General features: G+C 35.2%; 1 protein-coding gene across 7 annotated transcripts in view; it reads right to left on the minus strand.

Moving 5' to 3' along the window:
- Positions 1 to 17,935, minus strand: part of PTPRK (protein tyrosine phosphatase receptor type K) — a 612,930-nt gene that overhangs the window by 104,529 nt on the left and 490,466 nt on the right. For all 7 annotated transcript variants that reach the window (NM_001191537.1, XM_024996500.2, XM_059889627.1 and 4 more), the window contains exons 9-13: positions 15,183 to 15,292; positions 13,758 to 13,959; positions 10,936 to 11,041; positions 3,138 to 3,411; positions 385 to 421 (exon numbers count right to left, since the gene is read on the minus strand). In NM_001191537.1, the coding sequence (NP_001178466.1) occupies positions 385 to 421; positions 3,138 to 3,411; positions 10,936 to 11,041; positions 13,758 to 13,959; positions 15,183 to 15,292 (729 nt within the window). The remainder of the gene's footprint in view (positions 1 to 384; positions 422 to 3,137; positions 3,412 to 10,935; positions 11,042 to 13,757; positions 13,960 to 15,182; positions 15,293 to 17,935) is intronic.

Consider the following 17,935-nt stretch of genomic DNA (forward strand, 5'->3'; position numbering starts at 1 on the left):
AAAGTAACAGAGGTTGTTAAATAAGACATTTGCTGTTTTGAGCAGATATTGCTGAGGTTTTAATTAGCAGCTAATCAGCAGCACAAAACCTCTCAGACACTAAAATGGCAGAAACAAACCCTTCTGAAGTTTTCTAAATCCTTCTTATTGTCATAACAAGATTCCTCCAGTCAAGTACTGGGGGATAAAAAGTAGCACACCATTACTTGTTAAAGACACCCAAGTGAGTCAAAAACCTTGGCTGGCAGTTTACCTGGGCCCAACTACAAATACTCTGTAATAGAAGTGCCACATTTAATTAGCCCTGAAGCAGGGAACAAAGCTCTTTCATTTTAGAAAGTTGGCAAATGGAATTTGGGGGAAAAAAAAAAGCAAACCTCTTACCTTTGGTGGCAATTCGTACACATTGGGTTTTAGTTTCCTGACGGAATAAAAAAAAAGTCAGTTATAAAAAAATGAAAATAGTCAGTTATAGGTAATGTTTCCTATTTCATAAACTACAACTAGTATGAAGATTAATCTGGGGTTATAAATTAGGTTTCCAAGGAATAGAATCACAGCATTAAAGACACTATTTTTTAGATGTTTTCACAGAGATTTCTAAAAAATGTAAAATAACTTTAAAAAACTAGTATTTTCTAAAGACTTAGGTATCTCTGTTTACCTTGTAATGAAACAGGATATCTTGCTAGGACAAACAATCCAGCATTCTATTTGAATTTATTGTACTTTTTGACTGATCATAAAGAAAAATATGTTTGCAAAGCTAATACAAATCAGACCCAAATATAAATTTCTTGTTCATTTCATACCTGTAGATTCAGACCAAAGCTGAATACTAGACAGTTTTGCTTTGATTCTAGCATGACTAAGGAGCTAAATGATGAAAGTCATAAAATTGCATCACAGTTGCAGTATATTTCATCTGCTCTTTTTTCTTTTCTAATTTAGGTGCTAGGGATTAAATATTTCTTGGTGGGATTATTTTTCTTCCTCTTGCTAGACAGATGAGATCAGGAAGTTGAAGGAGAAATGGGAAAGGACAAGACATTTCAGAATTTAAAAAATCTTTTCTCTTCCTTTTGTTTTTAAATGTTGTGGACTGGTAGTAGGAGGGTGAAACACACTTCGAGGTCTGCAGTTTGCTCCTCCAAAATTTAGTTCATTCAGTTTATATCTTTGAATATATATCCTTGAATCCAAGAGGTTGGATGGGATGTTAAAGGCGGTGAACAGAACAGAGGCTATTTGTTTTCAAGATGTGTATGTAACTCCATCTTGGGTAGTTTTATAGACAGATAAACCAAGACTTTATATACTTTCCTCTTAAGCATTTGTTATTTTTAAATTAAAGTAAAGCATTGAGGGAAAAATTAGTAATTAAAAATGAAAATCTGCACTTTTATTATTTAACTTTGACCTAAAGCCTTCACAGTACACTCCAAGAGACTATTTCACAGTACCATAAAGGCTCAAAGGAATTTTGATTTCTTAAAAGCAATTGCTGTTAACTCCATCAGGATTACCGGTCTCTGTTGGTAGAAGCCATGTCAATTTTAATACTTTTTTCCCAAGATAATTGTGAAACATACTATTGCTATTCTGTACTTTGGTTAAACCACATGTAGATATATTAACAATTAGAAGAGAAAATTCATATCAAAGCTTTTAAAGAGTGCCAGAGAAAATTCTTTATAAGTAACAGACATTATTAACACTTTTCTCATACCACAGACCAAGTTACAAAAGTTAATTTGGAATCTCTCACCTCTCTAAAGATGAATACCCAAACACAGAACTATGCTACTTTATATCCAGAATGGAATAAAACTTCTGTGGTTGTCTCTTATTTGAGCAGCCCCATCATGGCAGCGGTACGGAATGATGTGTGGGTAGAAAGTAGGCAGCTGACTCCTACTTACATAAAAATAAACTAGAAGATGAGAAGAGCATTTTTAATCATGAGCAGCCTCTGGCTTTGAAGTACATCTTAGAAGATTCTGGGACATTTTCCTTTCCTTATACTGTAATCCAACCATACAAATAAGCACAAAGATTAAGTTTTCATTCAAAAGCACCCAGTCAATACCCTAAGTTCTCACGATCCCTTACAGAAATGCAAATAGATTACTATGTCGTGCAATGAAATGATTCCAGGATATAATAGGACTGCTGCAATTGGATATTCCACATCATCTCCCAGGTACCCGTCTCAGGGACTCAATTCCTCAAACCCAGCAATTTCCTATATAGCTACAAAGTACATAATATTGTCATTCTTCTATTGAATTTTAAGTTGTAGAAGGTTTCCATTCTCAATTTTTTTTCTATACCTCCCTGCAAAATATAAATAAATAAAATATGCTTTAGGAAAGAAAATCTTTCAGGAGAACAGCATGAGACATGAAAGCCCAGGTTATTTCCCTACATATGGAACCGCTGGTAGTTTCTAACTTTCTGTTGTTTTTCCCTCTTCAATATTCATTTGGGAGCCGTGGCAGTGTTCAAAAACAACTGTGTCCAAAATGGGAAAAGGAGGGGCCGCCAGGGAACGGAAAACAGACTTCTCTAACCGCACAGCATCCCGCCATCGCCAGGCTGCCTTCTGTTTAGGTTCTGTCAGATCTACCACAGGCGCCCTATTACTTTGTAATCAGAGGATTGTTACCAGTTATTTACTATTTGGCTTGTACCCCCTGAAAACTTTATAAGGGTTTATTAGCCTGCTGTGGAACAAGCATTCTGTTTATCCTGTAGTAAATTTAATCTCCTGAAGTGTGCCACTATTGAGCAAAAAAGACAGAACAATGCCCTATGTTTACAGGGGCTGGAGGCCTGGCAATAGTACACCCATCTTTTCAAATCATTTTACTCACAATTGCTCTTGTGGGCTTTCCTGAAGAGGGCTCAAAGAGAAGCAGTTACTAGGAAACAGGAATCCTGTGCAATATAACTGGCATGGAGCCCCACCCCTACAGTAGGCCCCAAACCGTGCATGCTGCTAGGAACAGAAACAACACCCCCTACACACTGAATTTTTTTTTTCTTCCCCTGACAAATGTTACTGAGTATTTATAAAATTTGACTGTGGCTAATCCTCAGGGCAGTGAAAAAGCAAAATCTTGGAGGACTCTCACCTTCTCCACACTACTCATGGCTTGGAAATAGATGTTGTATCCTTTGCGTGGAGCCAAAGGGGGGTTCCAAAAGCCCTGATAGGTTCTGTTATCGCCCACTGTGAATGGGGCAGGTTCCGGAAGATTCCCTGGGGGCAGTTCGGCAGCAAAGTAGTATGGTGCACCCCCACTCATGGCGTTCTGGTACGTGACAGGAACCTGGTAGCATTCCATGGCTCCGGTTTCTCTCTTGGTTCGGTGGGGATGCAGTTCCTCCACAACAATCTGATAGGCACTTTTTGGAAAAAGAAAAGGAAAAACAAAGCACACAATTAGAGATTCTAGATACTGAGCTTTCTCAAAAAAAGGAATGGGGTGTTTAATATCAACATGTAATGTTTCAGTCTTTAAAGTCAGTCTTAACCTCCTGTATTCTGATTTTCAAGCTCTTTTGCAGTAAAATAGCATTTCACATGGATTCTGCTTCCCCCAACCCCAATATAATCACTAAGGACCTGAAAAAAAAGAAAAGAAAAATCACCATAGAACTCTGCACATTTTTAAATGTTGAGGGATGAGATCCCTTAATAAGGAACCTGACATTAACCAGAGACATATCATACATTAAGTTTTTTGTCTGATATTTTAAAATGTTTAAAGTTAACATTTTCCTTTGAAATCATAGTGTGGAAGGCCTCGCTCCAAGGCTCAACAGAGTGACTGCCTCAGGGCGGGGCTTGAAGCACAGCTTGTGGTTGTCATCACGCTAGAGACAGGATGTGCTGACAGGCTTCTCCACCTCTTGACCTTGCCATGGCATCAACACTGGCTCAGAGCTGTGCAGATCTAAAGCACAAGTGACGTGCTGCAATACGGGCGCAGATGGACAGAAATCTGTCCTCGCCACTGAAATAGACTGCCTCCTTCTTCTAGAGTTGTTAATAATAAAATGTTACAAACTGTAGAAACAGATGGTATTTGGCCTATTAAAGCTCAAACCTAAAGCTTCTAATACCTTTCTTAAAAGTCTTAAAACTTTTCTCTAATAGCTAGTCTTTTACAGAGGAAAGGAGAGAAAATAATTGAACTTTAAAGTAAATATCTATCTCACCACTAATTAAAATTTTAATTCTATTTCTGAAACTGGTATATTAATAATTTTCTCTGTAGGACATTCTTTAGGAAAATATACATTTTTTAGGTAATGTACAAAATTTGAAGGTAATGTACATGTGAGAAAATGGACATTATTAATATATTGTTGTTTTATTGTATATTACATATATATATAATACATTTGTAAAAAATAGGTAATTTAAATTCCTGACAATTATGAGAGAAAGTACTATGGTCACATATAAATTAAAAATAAATCGGCTGTGTGTAGGGCTGTATGTTTGAATCTTGAGTTTCCAGGTAAATTAGATCATTCTATATAGAGAAAATAGTTGCTATTCAATGAATCGCCAGCAGTAATAGAACATTTTCTTTAATGAACTTCCAAAAAATAAAGGAGAGAGAAAGAGAGAGATAAAAGTTGCATCTAAGACAATAAACATTAAATTCTATGCTAGTTTAGAATCGAGTATAAAAGTTTAACTTAATACACACTCCGTCATACTTACAAACAGGAAAGTTGCACAGATTAAGAGAAAGGAGATTTGTATATTAAAGATTTTCTTTTCCTCCTAATTATTTAAGTTCCCATTTTCCATTAAAACTGTGCTAAGAAACAGGCAGGTTGGTATCAATCTCCTTTCCTTTAGAAATAGGACAGAAATTGTACTAATGTCAGAAATTGAGATTTGAGAAAGTTAACTAAGGCAGAATTCTATGTTATTTGAAATTATTTCCGTATACCTCTGCCAAGTTGGGTCTCTAAGCTCCAAGGAATGCTATTGACAAGATACATGCTCTCTGAGGGGTATGTGGAGCAGGCACTTGTCAATTTTAAAATACGGGGAAACATAAGCATAGCCCTTGGAGAGCGAGAGAGAGAGAAGATCATAGCTGACACATGTTATGTTAAGCAAGCCTAGTCTTTTCTTTTTCTGCTTATTTTCAATTTAGAATCCATATTTATATGTTATACATCTGTATATCCTATGGATACATTCATATATATGGATAAACTCACATATGCATACTACTCGAATAAATCTAACCTTATATTCTTATCCTAATGGACAATATTGATAATTACCCAACCTTGTTAATCTTTAACTTAATCTTTAAAAATAAATTCCTTGTTAATTAGCCCACATCTCTAGAAAAATCCAGAACATCTAGTGAACATTCAGTCTTAACTAATTCTATTAAACTGACACAGGTTGTACAATCCAAATTAAAGAACTTCACAAACGACAGCTTGTCTCTTCAGATCTATTAAGAACAAAAGCAAACTGCTGATGTTGGAGAGGAATAAGAGAAGATAAGTCTGCTCTTTGGGAAAGATCTCATTGAACTTGAGATGGAGCTCCAAACTAAAATTATAAAGTTCATTTTTAAAATAAATTTTCTTATCTTCTTTGTTCAATTTGTCTGAGTAGGCTGTTCTTTAACCATATACTCCTCATTTTTCTAAAGTTGTTTTTTCCCTGATACTTATTTATCACTACAAATTAATTAAAGGGCAGAAAGTAAGAAATAAGAAATCAAATTAAAAGTTATTTAACTGATTACATGAAATTGGCCTATGCTCTTTCATTCTTGTGGTGTCTAATTACCTAATGGTACTTAAGTCTAGCTAGATCTAAATATTACTTGAGTTTAGTACTCTGGCAATTTTAAATATTCCAAAGCCACATGAATAATTTTATTCACTCTTCCTATATTTCATATTTCCCCATTCTTCTTAATTACATTTTAAAAATATTTCTATAATTAGGTTAAAATCAATATACTGACATCATGAATCTTTACTCAACACTCAAAATATGATTTCTTTATGGTAAAAAACTAAGGACGATTTCATTATACTATACTTTAATTTGATTAAACATCGGTATGGCATCATTTTTAGTTTTTTAGGAGGCTAAATAATGACTTCTTTCATACAACTTCCCTTCAGCTATATGACTTTATAGGGATTTTTGCCATTAACTCAAAGCAATTATATGATAGACATGGTAGATATTCTTCCTGATTTAACGCTTAAAAATGTTGGATATGAACGCAAAGTCACCTTTGCCTTCCATGGATTTTTTTTTTAACCCATTAGTAAGTAAACCCTCTGTGATTCTGATTTAAGTTTTAGCTTGTATGATTTCTAGGTGATACCAAGTCACAAAGTATACAATGTATATTTTCTCATTTTTTAATTGAAAATGTCTCCTTAAAGCTTTAGGAGAAATTCCCTAGCTCCAATGTTTTACAATTCCTCTAACCAACAAACCTCCCAGATCTCATAGCCACCATCATTCCTATTGACTGCCCCAGTGCCAACATTTTGATAATCCACAGAGTAAAGACTTTTTTTTTTTTTTAGAGTAAAGGCTTAATTACCATATTTTAAAATTAATTTTTATTGGAGTATAGTTGCTTTACATAATTATCATTTTGATGTCCGTTACATTTCCTGCTCCGCATCTCTTCACTTCTTAACCGTGCAAAGCAGGTCTCTCACGACTTTCCTATTTCTGTAAGAGGAACTACTAGTTTAAGAATGAACAAAGCTCAAAATGTTGGCATTAATGTTAACAAATTTTATTTTAAATCATGTTCTAGCTCCCTTGCAATATACGATTTCTTCTCATCTCAATTGCTTCCATCTTTAGGGAAGTATTGATAACTTTATGATCATGTTACTGGCCTAGTTTCCTTGCCTTCCTTTCTCCATCATGTAATCTAGGCACCCACCTATCTAGCCACCGATTCAGTCAGTTATTTTTTGAATATTCTCTATATACCATGAGCGTCCATGGAGAAGGCAAAAGAGAATTATTTTCAATACTGCTGATATTTTGCTCAAACACCACTTTGAACATTAACTACACTTCTCTAACATTCCATTTTGTCAAAATTATGTGATGCTCTCCCACTGTCAAAATCTGTACTCATTATACTGGGGTTAATACCTTACCACATTCTTCTATCTCCATCTTGCTCTCACTACCTTCAAATACACATTATCCAATTCAAACTTGTATCACCATTGTTACCTAAACATTTGCAAAATAATCATTAAGTTAAAACAACATCTATTTGATTTTACTTGGACCATAAGACCTGTGTACTCATAAAATGGGGGAAAAGTGCTATGTCCATCTTTGCTTAAATTTCAAAGCATTTTTATCTGGAATTCAAATAAGTTTTCTTGTGTGACACTGGTGGGAAAATTCAGGTGCAATTATTTAATCTCTTTAAAATTCTGGGATGAAATGAAATATTCTGCAGATGAAGGAAGAGGGTAGTCATAATGTTTCAACTTGTGTATAAGTGACCAACTGACCCAGGGAGTAACTCTAATATACAAGGTTTGAACTCCAGCTAAACCCAGTTCTGTATTTTGATCTGTATTCCTGTTAAGCTATCTTGAGTGCTAAGCCACTTCAGTTCTGTCTGACTCTTTGTGACCCCATGGACTGTAGCCTGCCAGGCTCCTCTGTCCATGACTCTCCAGGCAAGGATACTGCAGTGGGTTGCCATGCCCTCCTCCAGAGGATCTTCCTGACCCAGGGATCAAATCCACATCTCTTATGCCTCCTGCACTGGCAGGTGGGATTTTTACCACTGGCACCACCTGGGAAGCCCATTAAGCTATCACTGAGCATCAGATAATTTCTTTTTCTAATATAATTGTGGGGAAAATGATGGTTTTGATGGCATTTCATGACTATGTCCTGATTATCTAACTTAAAATATATGGTACTTAATATTCTAAAATGCAAGAATAGGTTTTGCCTACAAAATAAACATTTAGTTATACCTTAGAATAGATAGTTTCTTGCCAGCTTAAAACTGGCTGAGCTTATATTTGGAAAAAGGTGTGATAAAACACATATTCATTTATTACATCTTACAACAAACTGAATTCACCACTGAGGAACTCTTCTCTTGTGCTTTTGCAACATTTCACTGCTATTTTCATTATTTGAAAACACAGCTACATTGGGTCAGTCTTAATAACTGGGACATTCTATGAATTCTAATTTATAATTATATCTACTCAGGTTAAAATCTGAATTCATTTCAGAAATATATAAAATGCTTTAGAAAAAAATAAATTATGCATTCTAGGGAAATGATTCCAAATGTTGGTAATATTAATTTTGAATCATAGTAATGATTGTCAAGTAATGACAGTTTTAAGGCTAGATCTCAAAAAGTTGGTGAGGAGATTCAAAGGACTAGTTAAGTCAAGCAGCAACTTTCAAGCTTTAGAATGATTGTGCTTGTCGTTCATTTGTGTCCGAATTTTTGTGACCCAGTGGACTGTAGACCACCAGGCTCCTCTGTCCATGGGATTCTCTAGGCAAAAATACTGGAGTGGGTGGCCATTCTCTTCTCCAGGGGATTTTCCCAACCCAGTGATTGAACCTAGGTCTCCTGCATTGCAGGCAAATTCTTTACTGTCTCAGCCACCAGGGAAGCCCATTAGAATAATATATATTCAAAAATTAATTTTGTCAAAGAATCACACTTGTTAGAACTGCACTATACAAATTTTACTTTAGTGTATGGACACAGTCTTAATGAATACTGAAGAATAAAGTGGTTGGTGATACTAAGTTCTGCATTATTTAGGACAAGACTTTTCACTGGGGTATACATTATTTGTTCACAAATATAATGCAAATATAATGGTAAGTAAATGCAAATAAAGTCAAAGAAAGACTTGTGACTTAGATACATATATTCAAAAATTCAACAAAGTCCGTGAACATCAACTATGAGCAAAAAGATTTACAAGGATGAAGACCCCTCTCATTGCAGACACAGATTGTCCATGACAAATCCGGGCAAAGGTCTGTGCTCTGTTGCGATTGTTTTATTTGGTTTACAATGCTTAGCACAGTGCCTTGCACATAATACATGGTCAATTAATATTTGTATAATAATTTCATTAAATTAATAAAGAGCTTAGGCTACATTATGTGGCACTATTGTGTAATAATAATAATATACTATGTGTGCAACTTACATTAAGTAGAGCTGAGTTCACTCAAATATAACTCTAAAAAGGCAGCTCATTTAAACAACAGTAGTAGAACTGAACAAGTATAAAGTAAATTTTATCACAGGTAGAAGATGTGAATAACTCTGATTACTTGTCAATAGTAAAAGATGTTGAATGCAGACATTTTCTCTTTCTTCTTTGGATCAGAAATCAGAGTTCCTCACAGATCACTCATTCATGAAGAATATTATAGACTTTGCATTTTCAAGTATCCAGTGCCTCTATTACAAATGTATCCGATCATCTCTTTTTTCTCTGCTGTGGTATTACTGTGACTTTTAGCCAGACATGAGGTAAGGGTTTCCTTTATGGACTCAGGTTCCTTTATCAATATTTTCTTTTTTAATTAACAAACATATTTCTTCCTTTCCAGTGATACAGGATTATTTACATGGTTAATATGTGCCCATAAGGTCAAGTGTGTCATATAATGCACAAAGATTAATATTTTATGAATATGTAAACAACTTGAGATGACTCAATTATGATATACCTGCAATGGTTTCTGTGCCTTGATTTATTTCTCCAGAAAAGGATATAAACAAAAATACCCAACAAATCTACAAGTTTCAAATGGAAACCTACTAAAGTTTTGTACATTTATCTAATTATAAATACACAGGAATTAAAATCATTGAAATAATTTCACTCAATCCGTGAAACTAACATGGCTCATAATTTCTTCAAGATGAGGATAATATGTGGGAGGTTTTAATACTAGATAGTTAAGTTAAATGGCAAATTGAATTTTAATATTTACTATGAAATTTCCAATAAGCAACAATTTAGGAATTAAAAGGTTACATAAGCCACATTCATTTTAACTATTCTCCTTTTATTTCCTAAAAGTTTCCTATTTTTCAATCATATTTATGAAAATATATTATTATTATGTAATCTATATTATTCAGAGAAGGCAATGGCACCCTACTCCAGTACTTTTGCTGGAAAATCCCATGGATGGAGGAGCCTGGTAGGCTGCAGTCCATGGGGTCGTGAAGAGTCGGACACGACTGAGCGACTTCACTTTCACTTTTCACTTTCATGCACTGGAGAAGGAAATGGCAACCCACTCCAGTGTTCTTGCCTGGAGAATCCCAGGGATGGGGGAGCCTGGTGGCTGCCGTCTATGGGGTCACACAGAGTCGGACACGACTGAAGTGACTTAGCATAGCATAGCATAGCAATCTATATTATTATTCAATCTATAATTTCACTCATGTGGAATTTATTCATAACAGATTTAATACAACGGACAGGGGTTATTTTCTCACTCTATTCTTGACAAATACCTTCAAAGCTCGTATACCACAGATACCAACAGAGGAAGGGAAACGAAATGGGGCTAGAGAAAGAAAAAATTCAAAGAACAATGCTCTTAAATCAAACAGTACAGAGAGGTGAATGGTTCAGTTCATGAATATCTCAAAATCCCCTTAGAATTTTACTCTTAAAAATCTCTTCATAGGTTTGACCAAAAAAACAAACAAACACAAACAAAACAAAAATAAAACCATTCTGATACGAGCTGTCAAATGAACTTCTCTTAAAGATGAACCACTATATTGGCTGCTGAATGGCTGTGAGAAAACATCTGTTCTCCTGGCTGTTTTCCCTCTGACTACGGTTTTCCCCTCTTACCTGATAGGTGCACCTTTCGCCTGTGCTGGCCTCAACAAGACTGTTATCGTGGTGGCAGTTTCATTGAGAGAGGCATCAATTCCTTCGTAGTCAGGTAAAGTTGGAGCTGATAAATGATTAATGAGGGGGAAAGTTTCAATCAATAAACAAGAATATATCATAGTTCAAACTGAATAAATGATCCTGATCCAACCAGTCCATCCTAAAGGACATAAGTCCTGAATTTTCATTGGAAGGACTGATGCTGAAGCTGAAGCTCCAGTACTTTGGTCACCTGATGAGAAGAGCTGACTCATTTGAAAAGACCCTGATGCTGGGAAAGACTGAAGGTGGGAGGAGAAGGGGATGACAGAGGATGAGATAGTTGGATGGCATCGGTGATGGGCATGAGTTTGAGTAAACTCCAGGAGTTAGTCATGGACAGGGAGGCCTGGTGTGCTGCAGTCCATGGGGTCACAAAGTGTCGGACAGGCGACTGAGCGACTGAACTGAATGAAGGAAAAAATCAATTTAATGCTTAAAATTAAACTATACCTTAACAAATGCCACTGAATGTTAACTCTGAGAACCTAAAGCAGCAGAAGATAAGAAGACTTGTTAAATTTTAAATTATAATCTGCAACTTGTGACACACACTCCAAACATTTTATGAATACGTTTTAACTTCTAGGTTCCTGAGATCTTGAAACCAGCATTGATGGGATGGGAGGAAGGTGTTAATAGCATAGACTCTGGGGAGTTCCGGTAATGGAGTTGCACATGGAGATGTGGAGACAGAAATGGCAGGAAGTTAGGTAAAAGGCTGCCTGGGGAGGTGGTGCTGCTTCGACCTAAAGGTTGTGGAATGACCTAACATTGATCTTGATCACTTTCACCACTGTGGTCACAATAGAGACATATCCAGAAAGTATGCTGAACGGAAATGAGCACTTTGGCTGTTAATTTCCAAGAATTAGTGCCCTCGTTGTCAGATTCTTAAAAAGAAGAAATCTAAATTTTTTCAAAATATTTGATAATTTTGGGGGGTAAGGAGGCTTCCTAATCCTGAACTGGGTGAATAACCTTAAATGGCTTTTGATCATTTCCATGCAGAAAGACGTTTAAGGGAGGATATGACCAGTGAAATATGTACATTACCAGAAAAACTATGAACAAATGGTATCTAATAAAAAGTTTAAAGTATTGCATTCACTCATTGAACATTTACTGAATACTTACTATGTGTTAAACTTTACAAGAAGTGCTATAAATATAGAAGTAAATGAAGCATGGTTTTTGACATTTATAGAGTTAAAAGTAGGTATTCAGATTTATCAAGAGTGACAGTCTCATAAACACCAAAAAATTATAGAAGAATTTAGGTGACCAAAATAGGAGACAGTTAGACAGTGGTTCTCAGACTAGGGAGATCAGAAACTTCTGGAGAGCTCTTAAAATAAAAATGCAGAATGCTGTCCCATTTGTCTACCGTTTCTGATTCAGAAAGTCTGGGGAGGGACCTGATAATGTACATTTCTAGGACATTTTAATTTGAAGTTGATGCTGGGGGACCACACTCTTCTAAACTAGTGCTGGGAACCTGGAAGATAAAACAGAGAGGACTTCACTATTTAGGCAGTGCTTAAGCTGAATATTAAAAGAAGAGTAAAAGCTCATCAGAAAGAGAGAACATGGGAAAAATATACCAGAGATAAAAAAACAGAATATATGAAGATACCATTATGTGAAAGGACACGGACAATACAATAGTTTGCTGTGACTGGAACTTTGGATTTATGGATAGGAATGAAAGTGAAGTCTCTCAGTCGTGTCCGACTCTGCAATCCCGTGGACTGTAGCCCACCAGGCTCCTCTGTCCATGGGATTCTCCAGGCAAGAATACTGGAGTGGGGTGCCATCGCCTTCTCCAGGGGATCTTCCCAACCCAGGGATCAAACCCGGGTCTCCTGCATTGCAGGCAGACGCTTTACCCTCTGAGCCACCAGGGAAGCCCATGGATAGGAGAAAAGGATGAAGAGGGCCATAAAATGAAGTGCCACAAATGCTAATCATGTAAAAATATCATAGTAGGCATAATACAGTAAATATTATATATTAGATTTTGAAAAAAATTAAGAAAGAAAGAAATGTTGTACAGAGATCAATAGAAAAACAAAAAAAACACAGGAGCAAGGTAAGTCTAAGGGCAAGAGTGCTTCTTAGAAAGATATGTCAATGACAGCTTTAATACAGTCCAGATGGAGAGGTAGGAATGGTGACATGAGAGAGAGGCAAGTCATCTGGGAGCTATTTAGGAAGCAGAATAAACAGACTAAATAGGTACAAATGTATATGAGTATTATATTACATATGTGTGTATATCACATGTGCACTATACATACACACACATATGCATAAATCACACTGAGAAGCATCATGCCTCCAATACCTCAATTTCACTCTAAATTGTTTTTAAATTGCTAAAGGATAGAATTACTAGACTCAAGGGATAAATTACTTTAAAAGTTCAAGTACACCTGGGAACCACACTAACCATAAATTTCATTAGCCTTAGCTTGATTATTATGTATTCCCAAGATATAGTGATTGTAACCAAGTTTTAAAGTTCAAACCAAATATCCATGTACTGAATTGTTTTGCTCCGTAGAAATATAATAAAAATGAACATGGAAGAACAAAAAGAATTTATAAACTTTTGATTTCAATCATGACTAACTATATTAAAGATTCAAAAAATGACGTGAATTACACTCAGTGTATTTGTGATTCTTTAGGATATGCTATTACAAACCAATTCTGTTTGCACTTTATTCATTTCATACCTGAGATATTGGTGGTCACATTGATGGCTGTGGCTGGCCCAAAACCTTTGACAGTGCTGGCTCTTATGAAAAACTGGTAGGTGGTCCCAGGATGGAGATGCATGAAGACATGGTGTGTACTGTTCCATAAATTTGATACAGTCTGGGGAGGTCCAGCCACAGGAACTGCAGGATCAAATGATCTTATGCTGCTGTAACTGACCTGTTTTAAGAAATATTATTTCCTATTACATATCCAATACATATCATAATACATTCTAAAAAAAAAAAAACCCTTTAAATAAGATAGCACTCAAGGGCATCTGTGTGGAGTGAATCACATTTTTTTCCCCTTCTTTTCTTTCTCATTTTGATATGGTTATTTCACTGTTATTCTGTATCTATTATCTGTTTGTCTGTCCATCTCTATCTATTTATCTACAGATAAACCTAGAGTTATCTGACTGGATCAATATACATCTATTTTCTTCCATCAAAAGATAAATCAATATAATTAAATATGAATGTTGTTGTTCTTTTAGTCACTAAGTCGTGTCTGACTCTTTTGTGACCCCATGGACTGAAGCCCATCAGGATCCTCTGTCCACAGGATTTCCCAAGCAAGAATATCAGAGTGGGTTGCTATTTCTTTCTCCAGGGGATCTTCCTGACCCAGGGATTGAACCCGTGTCTCCTGAATTGGCAGGCGGATTCTTTACCACTGAGCCACCAGGGAAGCCATAAATATGAATACATATTTATATAAAATCTTATGGTCATATATAATGTAATGCATGTGAAACACAAGAAATTCCCACCAAAACTGAATCAAGAAAAATACTTTGAATAGACCAATCACTAAAAGTGAAAAAAAGCAAAATTCTCCATTTTCATAATGCACTCTGTGGCCACTAAAACGTAGTTTATACTGGAAACAACACCTAGTACCCAAGAACAGACCACATATCTGTGCAATTAAAAGGACATTTTATTTTCATCTTTTCACATGTACAAATAAGATAATGATTTATATTCAAAGTTGAGATGAAGCTCTGGAATAGAGAGGTTTATGATATATTTTGCTTTTCAGGTGTTTTCCCCTACCCTAAAAGCAACTTCATTCAATGGTTTTCCCTAACTCATAGTATGAAATATGAATTTCTTAATTTTGTAAAAATTTATTCTTTTTACAACCACCAGTAAGTCTGTTGGCAAATTCCATCCTACTTCTTTAAAACAATATTTACTTAAGAATATGAAAAGTCTAGGTACCATATAATATTCATTTTGATACTTAGAGGAATTTATAAATTAAAACAGAGAAGAACTAATAGTGATTTTAATCCTCTAATTCTCATTTACTTCTTTTCCATTATTTCTCTGTAACATTTTCTTTGGTTCTCCCCTTCAATGCACATTTCATTAAACTTCCTATTCTCCCAGTACCTCATATTGAGTGATGATTCCATTTGGATCCAAAGGTTCTTTCCAGTTCAGGAAAATCTTATTTTCAAAAGAGGTTCCTTGAAGAGAATTGACTGGTACAGGGCCAGGCACTACATATAAATACATTATTGGTTATAAGGATCCTTATATCAGAAACATAAAAAAGTAAACATGTAAGCTGGATAAACAGGTTAAAAGTAAATAAAATAAATAAAAATGTGTCCCTAAGAAAAGAAGCTGTATGACAAGCTTTTACTATGTGGGAATACATATGAATTTAAAATAAATCTCTAAGCTTCTAATGCAGATTATGTACAACTGCAAAGTTATTTTTATTCAACAGAATTTTCTATCACCTCAGAGAGCTAAATAGTGTAGTCTAGTTCTCTCTGTTGTATCCCTCTAATAATGTGAAGGCTCATTTGTAATTTGTTTCAAGAACAGAGCTTGCCCTGAAAGATTTCCCTGAATGATTTTTTGAAGATTATTATAAGCCCCTAAAGTATCTCTATAAACAATGTTCATAAAATAATAAGTAATAATAATAATTAATGCTCCTTAGACTCAAAAGCCAAACCATACGGTACTGAATTAACATGCTCATTAATAGTCAGTCTTTCATAGCTACATTTATTACATTTCTATAATTTAAAAAAAAGAGCATTATTGCAATGTATAAAAACCTCTTTTAGATGAATAGGTTCAAAATTGTTGCTTCAGTCTTTTAAATGAAATTCCCTTTTTCAAAGCAAAGAATCAAACCACTTTACAACATCAGACTTCTTTAGAACTCAACAATCAGCATAACTAGTTTTGAAGTGTCCCCAGGTATGACAAGACGTGAGAAACCATTCCAGGCCTTATTTGCAAATGTCATATAACTGACAATACCTGGTGGCAACAATGAATGATGTGTCAGCTTCTATTGACAAAATACAAAATCCTTTACTATTGTGTTTTTCCTTTTATGTATTTTATTTAAAGATTTAGTTGCTATTTATTTACATAAATATCCAGCATTTTTGTTCCCTTAATGTTTAAAAATATATCCTATCCATCCTACTTTGCTTGAAAGTATGCTTTCTTTTGAAAATATCAACCCAGTTTTTTAATTAATATTTTTCCTTAACCTAACGTTTCAGTGAAACGTTACACATGAAACTTCACACATGACATTATCTAGAAATGTAGTTTCAGAGTCTACAGCAATTTTGTGAGGATGGAAATAAATTAAAAATCACTGGATCAAAGGAAATGCATTGCAATGTGGCCAGCAGCATCAAGAAATTCTGAATGATATGTCAAAGGAGTAAGATTTATTTCAATCCAGAAGGAGACAATGAATGATGTTATGACCTCTGGGACAGCCATCATAATTTGGCACATTAATAATGAATTCAGAAGGAAAAAACCCACAGTAAACAGAAAAGATGCCGGGACTAAACTCTACAAGATATGTTTATGCATCTAATAACTGAGGGCTTGGGGGAAAGTTAACCAAAGGCATCCACTCCTGTTCACTCCCAGGGCCACTACTGGCACATGCTATGCAGTTATCAAGGTAGAGGGGCTGTGATGGCCCCTGTGTGTAATCTGTGGCATCTGCTGAGGCTACCACGGGCATCAGTTTGTTCTGCAAGAGAATATCTATTGTTTCTATTCCACCCAAATGAAATAAGCTTACAACTGTACCTTAAGGGAAAGCTTTTATTCATCTTTTCCCACCTCTCATAGAGGGTGGCTATTGGGAGGAGGTGGAGGGAAAGCCCCAGTTCATGAGTAAATGTTTATTTGATGGTATTATAATTACTATAGGCATTCACCAAACATGATTTGACAACAACAACAACAAAAAAAACGAAATGGCATGGATGTGTCAAATTGTTCACAAATGGGGATCATTTTAAATGTTAGTAAATTCTGCATTGAACAGAGAACAGTAGAATTAGAAAGTAGCCTTCCCAGAATTGGTGTATTTTTCTGCTCTTCTTATACATGTACTACTCTGTCAACGGGATTCACTTCATACATTTACAGAAAAGTTTGTGAGAAGATGATTGCCGAGAGCGTTCTAATTACTGCCCTTGTACTGGGGCCAGTATGGTGAATGAGAGCAATAATTACACGGAGGGGAACACACACACACGAAACATGTAGGGAAAGGAGTGTGGGCACAGAGTATATTCAATAATTTCTACATTTGAAGGAAGATAGTTCTACATACAAAAAACATCTATATGTACACATGATCTGTGCAAATACAACATGAAGTAACTAAGACCATCACCACTGCAGTCTTTATATTGCAGGAAATGTCACCTCACATTTCCACATCAACAACTTTTAATGGAAACAGAATGCTGACTTTTATTCCCCTGCTTATAATTTATTTGGGAGCTGTTTCAGCTAAAAAAATTTTTCTCACATAAGAAAATCCTTTAAAATGTAATTCTCAAAGTGGAAGAGAGGAGAATGAAATGTGAGTGGGGTAGGATAATATTAAATAAGCATAACAGCCTTTAAAATATAATAAACACATTAAAAGAAAGCTTTCTATTAGCCAAAAAATATTCCCAAACCAGGTTTTCCTGCAGGGTTAACTTAACAATATTGATTTTTATGAATGCAAGAATAAAAAATGAAAACAAAATCTCATACAAAAAATTCTACCTATGCATTAAAAAAAGCATACAATAAATTAAATATAACTTCTACTTTAGGGTTCTGATGGGAAATCATTCTAGCTTTGCTCT

This window comes from Bos taurus, chromosome 9, assembly GCF_002263795.3.
Source record: "Bos taurus isolate L1 Dominette 01449 registration number 42190680 breed Hereford chromosome 9, ARS-UCD2.0, whole genome shotgun sequence".
Lineage (NCBI taxonomy): Eukaryota > Metazoa > Chordata > Mammalia > Artiodactyla > Bovidae > Bos > Bos taurus.